The 10000-nt window shown below is 40.1% G+C and overlaps 1 protein-coding gene across 1 annotated transcript in view; it reads right to left on the reverse strand.

Moving 5' to 3' along the window:
• LOC134181917 (polyamine-transporting ATPase 13A3-like) overlaps positions 1-10000 on the reverse strand; it is a 27964-nt gene that overhangs the window by 14005 nt on the left and 3959 nt on the right. Inside the window, exons 4-13 of the mRNA XM_062649204.1 lie at positions 9577-9711; positions 9450-9520; positions 8787-8829; positions 8635-8732; positions 8025-8099; positions 4273-4342; positions 4080-4214; positions 3960-4023; positions 3675-3806; positions 1-155 (exon numbers count right to left, since the gene is read on the reverse strand). The exon at positions 1-155 is cut by the window's left edge and continues 43 nt beyond it. Of these exons, the coding sequence (XP_062505188.1) occupies positions 1-155; positions 3675-3806; positions 3960-4023; positions 4080-4214; positions 4273-4342; positions 8025-8099; positions 8635-8732; positions 8787-8829; positions 9450-9520; positions 9577-9711 (978 nt within the window). The remainder of the gene's footprint in view (positions 156-3674; positions 3807-3959; positions 4024-4079; positions 4215-4272; positions 4343-8024; positions 8100-8634; positions 8733-8786; positions 8830-9449; positions 9521-9576; positions 9712-10000) is intronic.

The raw sequence follows: 10000 nt of genomic DNA on the forward strand, positions 1-10000 counted from the left end.
ACGACTCTGTATAACGTTAGTGCCACAGAACAACGTGTGACTCTTATGACGATCAGGATAATAGATTGTGCCTGAAGCTTGCACAATGCCATCTTTCTCACATGCTGCAGTAGGTTTGCCAGGCAACTCTGTCTTTGTAACAGGAACGCTCTCACCTAGAAATACACCAACAGTTACACTTGCTGTAGGGGTAGTATTTAAGGCATGAAAAATAAGTATCCCGCTGGATGGCCACCGGAGGCGCCAGCCTTCCATGGCTGGAAAGGCAAACTGCCAGTTGATATAAAACTTAATTAATTTCAACCGAGTAAATGGAAAAGTGATAAAACTCCTTCAGATCAAAAACAACGAAAGCAGTAACTGGACCTGGACATGGATGGGATATATGCATGAATTGTCTGTCTTTAATGACTAATAGATGACCAAATTTCACGAAGATCCCAAACATAGATGAGCAAACAGAGTCTAAGCTCAGCTGCTGGCAAAAAGGTCACCATGCCCCAAAGCTTTGGAGGGTCCATAGCCCCATGCTCCCCGTCACAACAATGCCACTTGGATGGTGCCTTAGAAAGAGAGAAAAGTGTTTTAGTAAGCAGTACGGGGTGTCTAAAGTTCCATAAGTCTCTTGCAGCAGCACTGGGAAAGAGACAGTGTAGTGTATTTCTACGTACTCATTATACTACAGTGTTCTGTCCAGGATTTGGGGAGTGGGGGTCGGGTATTTGCTGCATTACTGAGTGTGGTCTATTTCAGGGCATGGTGTACATGATCTAGACAAATTCACTACTACAACAAAACAAACAAACAAAAACAATAATTCAATAATTAATTAATTTATTAATTAATTAATTAATTTATTAATTTATTTATTTATTTATTAATTAAATAATTAATTTATTTAATTTTTAATTTAATTCATAGTATTAATTTAAACTATTAGTAACAATTTAATTTATTAGTAGTTTATTTATTTATTATTAATCTAAACAAAACAACAAATATCCTCTAATTACAACCTTATCCTCTAGTTAAGCCTAAATATCCTCCTGCCTTTCCATTCCCTTCATCCCTGGTGTAGACTCTGCTACTACGTACTTGCGACCCGTCGTCACTACTCTCAACACTTTCATTGATGCTGGAAGTCTCATCTGGCTCCAACTGATGACATTCCGGGAGAATTATTTCAGTAAAGACATCTTGACTGGACACCTCGACAATATCCGGGAACACCGCTTTAGTGCTCTGAGTGATACATCCTATTATAGATTGTATCACTAGTAATACGTGAACCTCCATCAAGCGTCGCTTCAAATGAAAGCTACGAAGCACTACTCATAGGGAGTAGCTTCTATCCAGAGTGGAGCCAATTTATCTTTCTCCAACCAGTCTCGTGTACGCAGAGTGTACCCGCAAACACTTAACAGCTGCCGACTGCTCCCGCCTCTACGAATTTGTCTCAACTCCTGTTGGCAACGCTGGCAAGGGTGGTTCACAGTTTACCGCCGGCTGGGTGCTCCAGCCTCACCAGTCGCTTTGCTCCCCCTCGCCCCAGAGCCTCCATTTTATACTCGGCACAGTCTAGAAGTTACGAGACGTGACATGCAAATACCAGTTTGGGAGGTCTTTGTCTATCGCTTTTACAGTCTAAATTGTGTATCTAAGTACTTATTGTATCAATTTACTTACGGTATCAGTAGCTGGACACGTGCGTTAGTAACAAAGTTTCGTATGTAACGCACACACTACGCTTCACGTTTGTGCATACTACGGCAGCAAGATTGAATGCTTCTAGATTTCCAGGTAGCGTCACTTGAAATATAACGTTTCTGTTGTTTCTGATTAAAAATTTATGTCTTTCTGGCTAAATTTTCTCTCACGTCGAACAGCACGCAGTGATTGGCTGCCCGGCCATTGTCTTTCATTGCCACATGTGACATAAAGAAGAACAATGTGTCGTGATTGGTCACGACTTGTATACCATACATTCCTGAAGTGTGACACCCATATATGGTCATTTTGACATAGTTGGCCACAAAGATTTAGGGCAAACAAGGGCGTAACTAGCATTAAAATTTTACCGAGGCAAGTTTATATTAATTAATTAATTAAGCAATAATTTGTCTTTAACCTACTTTATGTATAATGTAAGTAAACATAGCTTCTATAATAACAACTGTCCCAATCTGCGATGTCCTATACAATCAAATCTTCGTAAGACGTTCTCTCTACTCACAGCCACATCTCTATGAATATATAAAAGAGCTAAGCCACTTAGTCTTTCTTCTGTCATTGTTGAGCGTGACCAGTCTGTTAACCTCCGAAGAGCCGAAAACGATCTTTCACAGGGCACAGAACCAACAGGAGATGTTAGAATAAGTTTGAAAATCGCGTGAATACTGGGGAAATATTCTTTGTCTGTCATCTGTGCGGCATCTGGTAATGCTACTCTTCTCTCTTTCTCAGAAAGTTGAAAACATTTGGTTTTCCAAACTTCTACCTCAGGCTCGAACGTAGCTCCATTTGGCAAGTCTAGACCATAGAAGAGCTTAAGCGAATTCAGCTCATTTGTTGTTATGCTTATACCCAGTGAGCATTGGTTCTGATGAATCAGGAAAGCGGTTGTTGAGCTCTGTCACAGTGTGATAAATTTTTGCAATGCCACACCCATTTTATTTACCGAGGCAACTGCCTCGGCTGCCTCATGCCTAGTTACACCACTGGCAAATAGAACCCGTTAGTATACTGCTCCTCGCAAGTCACGTGACTTCTTCGAAGTCTCGTCCCTTTAACTCGTAGCTTTCAATAACAGAACTGGGCCACTCTGCTGCCATGTCACCATGTGAACTCACCTTTCAACAAACTGCTCACCCTTCAATGCTCATCTACTTGGAGCAAGTAAAACACTAGCTAAAACATATAGTCATGGTCAGAACATGTGGAGTGATGGTTGGTGTTTGTTGATTGATGGTTAGGCCCGAACACCTCCGACCACCGTGGGCAGAACTCTGATACTACATGCAATTCAGTGTATGATGCAAGACTCTAATAGAAATAAATTGTCTGAGTGCCTTAATAAATATAACGATTAATTAATTAATTATGTTGGGGGTTGGGAATGGTGCTAGGCATGATATTAATCAGTTATCTTAGGTTTTGGGTTAAGATTAAGGTTATGTGTCTAATTAATTAATTATTAATTAATATAATCATAAAATAATTAATCAATTATGTTGGAGTTGGGAATGGAGCTATATCATTATCCACCAGTCAATCGATTAATCAGTTAGATCATGCATTACTACTACTAGTTGAAGCCTCTAAAAATAATATTGGCCATAACAGCATGCACATGCACACACCCGCACACACACACACACACACACACACATACACACACACACACACACACACACACACACACACACACACACACCCGCCTGCCTGCCTGTGCACGCACACGCACACACATACGCACACAGACATAGACACAGACACAGACAGACAGACAGACAAACACACACGGACACACGCACACACACACACACACACACACACACACACACACACACACACGTGCGTGCACACACAACACACAATAAAATCTAAATTACCAACACCACAAAGCACTCAAACCCTACTTATTCCAATTAAACTCTGATACAAATGATCATCACCTGTCAACATGCTTTCATTCACAATGCAGGTCCCGCTAATCAGTACAGCATCACATGGCATGAGCATTCCATTTGGTGGAATAACAATTACATCTCCAGGCAGAAGTTTATGTGAACCAATTTCAACTGGTACTAAACAACAAATCAAAAACGTGTTACGGGTATTAATCGCACAACCACTCAACACACACACACACACACACACACACACACACACACACACACACACACACACACACACACACACACACACACACACACACACACAACCACTCAAACCAATACCATTATTCCTCAACGTTGTTACAGTCGAAGACATGGCAACCATGTTTCTAAGATCCGTCAATTGCTACACAACAAAAACATAAATCTACAGCCAGACACCTTCCATCTCAACATCCTAACCTTCCACGTCTGATACAAACTGATTCCCATCGATACGAATGATATAAACAGAATAGCCATTGCGTAGTATATGTATTCGTTGAAACACCAGAAGATGACGGACGCCCACTGAAAAATGTAAAACGGATCTAACACCTAGAATAAACACTATGCTTGTAGTTTAGTTGATTGAGTTAATGCTTGATGTCGTTACCTCTTCATATAGAAGCTGCCAGATGGGCTTGACTTTCACATCAATCACATTCGGACCGAACAGAGCCGTCCTACACCATCACATCTCTACTACTAACATTGGTAGTGTTCGCATGTATAACTTCAGTGTTGGAAAAATTGGCCATCAAGTTGTCACTTGACGACTAACTGAGTTCATGTGACAACCAATTATAAGTGAGGTTGCCATCCCGACCACTAAAGTCACTCAAGTTATGGTGGACCCAATAGACTTTTGTTCTTTATGCTGCAGAGTATAATAATGGAATAACTCAGGCCAGACTGAGGTCTAAAGTCCTGGGGTTTCGTTTACTTGCCAGAACAATCAGTATCATTATTTGATATCAACAAAATATATGTAAAAGTCAGAAACTCCTTGACAACTGGAAATTTTGTGAGGTTGCCAACATTACGACTACGTCTGCCATAAAATTTCGAACACTAAAGTTTGATAGCCGTCTAGACAGGATCACCCACGAGGCTAAAATTTGACGTACAGGTGTAACTTGGCATGGGTATTATAAGAACATAGGAAGGGTGACATCTGCCTCCAGCTTCAGGCAAGTCCCCTTTTTGGGATACAATGTGGAACGACACAGTGCCACACTTAAGCCACACTGTTTTTCTATGTTTCTTGTCACCTGTGTGCGTAGTTTTCACTCTGACTGAAGGAATAAAAAACATCACGTGACTTGATCAAAAATACATTTTAGTTAGAATAGCATGGTGCTCTGAAATAGCTAGCAAAGATGGTAAGGTGGCACAGATTCTGAAAGAAAATGGCTGTAAAGCTCTCTAATGATTGACGTGCACGCCTAGATTCTCATACTCACACCCCAAGGCACGTGCACATCAACTAACACATTGTAGCATGCACAGTGTCAGAGAATGTTTGACTGCATGTTTCACTGCGTATCGGCCATGGATGTACATTGCATGTCAACATTGCTTACATGTGTTGCATACCACATTTAGATTCTATGGTAGCGCATGGATACCTTGTCACCATCTTGCATTATGCGTGTATGGTGCTGTTTACACACATACCATACCGTATTTACGCTCTCCCCACGCTCTTAAATTCGTTTCTATGCGCTTACACGCAGTCAAACTAAATGTAAACTCGTGTAAATATACGTTACACTCACAAATACCACACGTAAGTCACATGTAAGCTACGGTGTGTACGCGATACATGCGACCTCGTTACGCAGTGTTGGTGATGTAAACTATCAGATGAATTCATACTGGGGCCACTTACGACATGCTTACTTTGTTTCAGACTTTCTTTTTGCATTTTTGTTTTTTCCGCGAGCACGTGTGTTGATTTTTGTGCAATAAGGTGACGAGAAACACAGAATAAAATGGATGTGGCCTTATGGGGTTTGTCATTCAAAAGGAGACTGAATGCCACTGATAGACTCACATTGTTACGTCACAATGCACCAGAGGGAAAGACACAGAGCGTTGTTTATCCTGAAGCACTGACATCGTGACAAGTGTACATGTATGATTAAAATAGTAAAGAAGTCTTTAAAGGCCATATCTTTGTTATAAACGCTCCCAGAGGTCGACCATTACGTGTCTATTCGACCTACCACCTGAAGTAAAAATGACAAAACATTGTGTGTGCACAAGCAATGTAGTCAAATGATAGTATTCCACCAAATCTTAAAAAATGGCTTAGACAAGCTCAGAGAGAGTCAGATGCCTGCTGATGTGTGTTGCCATTGTGTGTGTGTGTGTGTGTGTGTGTGTGTGTGTGTGTGTGTGTGTGTGTGTGTGTGTGTGTCACTGTGTGTGTGTGTGTGTGTGTGTGTGTGTGTGTGTGTGTGTATGTGTGTGTGTGTGCTTGCCCGTCTATGTTTTCATTTGCTTTCTTGTCTTTTTCAGCTATAATGTATTCTGGACTTTTAACTTTTTTGTGTGCATATCTAAAAGGAAAGTGGCAGTGGAAACACAGAACTATCGCTGTACTGGCTGCAGCTTAAAAATTGATAGTCGTAAGTAACTCTCTTCGTGCTGCTAAGACTTAGAACAGTAAAACGTGCAGCAGGTATAGGGAGAATATACACACACATATAGTTGTAAGTTTCGCCTGTTAATATAGCCCATACAACAAACAAATTCAGGATCTAGTAACACATACGGTACACAGATGAAGAAGCACTATAGTGCTAACCCTCAGCTGCTAGCTTACTAATGTAGCAAGTGTACAACGATGCAAATATGTCACAAGATACAAGGTCACGTGACATCACTAGACACCACATGCCAAGACATAGCGAAACAGCTTGTGTTGTTGACATGGCAAATTGACATAGCAGATAGGCGTGGCTTAGATATGGGCGTGGCTTTATGAATAGCCACCTCTGCCACACTACAGTCAAACCTTGCTAATACAAATCCTCGTTACCCTACTGCTCCTAATATTTTCCAAATAATAATTTCAACACTTTTGCCTTTGACAAATAATAGGATAACAGAAAAATAATATTTTGGTCTTGAAAGTTGTTGGTTGTCCAGACTTTTGATTTTGTCCGTGTGCATGAAACATCGTCAAAAATGGCTGCTAGACGGAAGTGTGCAGCTCAAGATGCCAACTAGAAATGTTTAGAGAATTGAATCAGTTTGAAAGAATATATAAATAATTAATTAATGAAATCAAAAATGACTACTATTGCTCATCAAGACCTCAAAAATTAGGATTCATAAAAAATTCTAAATTAGTTTTGGAGTCTCGAAAAGAATTATTCTTGAAAAACGTTAGGAGCAGTAGGGTAATCCAAAGCGCACTGCCTTGCGTACCCAGATCCTATTGGGCAGCCTGATTCAGGTTGCGGTTATATCTACTGTCTGTTCCTTATAAGTGTGAACTTCGAAAATCATCAATATCTCCGCTGTTTTTTGGACTTTCGCAATGATTTCAGTATCGTTAGAAACCGCTAGGTCTGGCATTTCTGTTTATCAAATTATCTAAGCCCTTCGTACAAACGAAACAGAAGGATAATAGTTTTGCATATCAAAGACAAACGGGTGGAGCAATGGCTATTATCCAATTATCTTGTAACACCAACGGATCACCAACTGAAACATTTAAGATAATTGGTGTAACATGGTCCAACTGGAGTAGCTCCTAGTGCTCTAATGAGCACACCTGGTGTGACTTCTACTTCATTACTCACTTCTGAGTTCACGCTTACAGGGATTACATGACTATAAACAGTAGTTTTCAGCAAATGCGCGTATCTGACTATTTTAAATCTTGACTGTCAGATTTAGAAGTACATGTAGTCGCTGCAGCTGTGTCCTTTACCACAAACATGTGTAGAGATACGTAAATGTGCCAATGGTCTGGGTGTCCGAGGCAAAGTCTGGACCTCCAAGGCTACACGTTTGGCATTTCAATAATCTGAACAACTTCACTAATCTGAACAGGACTTGGTGAGGGGCTGTACGGATTAGAGAGGTTCTACTGTATTCTAAATCCTGCAGAGAAGCCTGGTATATATACTATAGTCATGTGTTAGGCATATACATTTGTTGACTACCACAAACTCTTGCATTGCCAAGTTGTCTGTTCTTCATTTGTCAAAACAAACACACCAGCACGTGTCATTGCTCTCAAATAACTGAATTAGAAGCATAAAGTTTTCTACTGGCATGTGTGATGACGTATGCGGCAGTTTTGTATACGATTGTGTTGCTATGGTAATCAATGCAAACATGGATTACCTTGTAATCACTTCTTGGTCACTTAGTCCTTGGCTGTTGTTGTGTAAATCAGAATAAGTCATATTCTTGAGTCCACTAAGTAAAGGAAAGGCAACAATAATCAGATACAAAATAAGAATGGATGTCTGCATGTTTTCTGTTTGTGTGTATTGTAGAGCCTATCCGCAATTTATCACATGCACACACACACACACACACCAACAACAACAACAACAACACACCAACACACACACACACACACACACACACACACACACAGACACAGACACAGACAGACACACATGCACATACGCAGACACGCACATGCACAGACACACACACACACACACACACACACACACACACACACACACACACACACACACACACACACAGACACACACACACAGACACAGACACAGACACAGACACAGACACAGACACAGACACAGACACAGACACAGACACACACACACACACACACACACACACACACACACACACACACACACACACGAGTAAATGTGCTTTAAAAATGCCCGTTACTATTCTATGGCTGATCAAGTCTATAATAACCTGATCAACCAGTCTCTCTATTGCAGTCTGCAGTAACATCATAATATTGTCTTACGTCTGTAACTCAAACACGTTCTTGCTCCAGTCAAACACAAACCGTTGATGCCGATGAATGAAATAACGCAACGAAACGGTGCATGTGCTCTTTGTTTTCTGCACATTTTCACATATTAATTGACTAGTCGCACTGACAAATGAGCAACGTACGTCCTCGTTGACCAACAAAGCTTGCGTTGAGCTCTCCAATTCACTGGAACAAAATCAAGTAACTATGACAGAAGTCACTACTGAGAAAACTTAAAATATTAAATACAAAACACTATAAAGCCTTATTAAAATCACTATTATATATATATATATATATATATATCATGTAAAACAGTGCTAATAACGTAATTTGAGTCAGTCTAGATGCACAAAAAGCTTGCATGAGTCACAGCCATCAATCAATATCCAACTGATTGTAAGGCCTATCCGTAATTTATCACAAGCGCACACAGACACACACACACACACACACACACACACACACACACTCGTACACACACACACACACACACACACACACACACACACACACACACACACACACACAAAATGGCACACACACACACACACACAAAACGACGCACACACACACACACACACACACACACACACACACACACACACACACACACACATTACAACCTTGCTCCACTGTGCTATGCAGGTTGTAAAGAGGAGACGTCAACTAAAAACCTTTTTAGTATCTAGCTCATGTATTGACAACATGATTGTCACATCTAAGGCTACTACTCATTTCATCATACACGCAACACATACATCTCAATACTATAACCATGCAGATACGCATGTTGTACTTCATACATAATTTCTTCTTCCTCCTGTTCCTTTCCTGTTGTCATAACACTCTCCACAAACGACTCGCCATCATTACTCTATAAAACACTCAATTGTACAACAATACATCCTTCTGCAATAACATCAGGTAAACCTTGATGAGAACTTCGTCTGCTACAACTAAACGACATTTTAGTGACGTCAACACCAGCCGCCAGTGAGGCTTCCAGTAAGCAATGAGAAGCAGGACGCCACCAGTGCACAACGTCATGATGACAAAGAGAACAATCTAATGTCAACAAATTAAGTGTCAGTATAGAGATATCAGTCAGTTAGTCTTTCAGCCATTTTAAATCTCAAAAATAAATTTTTATTTAAATTTTAAATTTTTAGTGTCAGTAGAGAGACATCCGTCTGTAACTCTTTTCGGTAATTTTAAATCTCAAAAATAAATTTTATTTAAATTTTAAATTTTTATGTCAGTAGAGAGACATCCATCAGTGACTCTTTTCGGTAATTTTAAATCTCAAAAACAAATTTTTATTTAAATTTTAAATTTTTAGTGTCAGTAGAAAGAC

This window comes from Corticium candelabrum, chromosome 7 (assembly GCF_963422355.1).
Source record: "Corticium candelabrum chromosome 7, ooCorCand1.1, whole genome shotgun sequence".
Taxonomy (NCBI): domain Eukaryota; kingdom Metazoa; phylum Porifera; class Homoscleromorpha; order Homosclerophorida; family Plakinidae; genus Corticium; species Corticium candelabrum.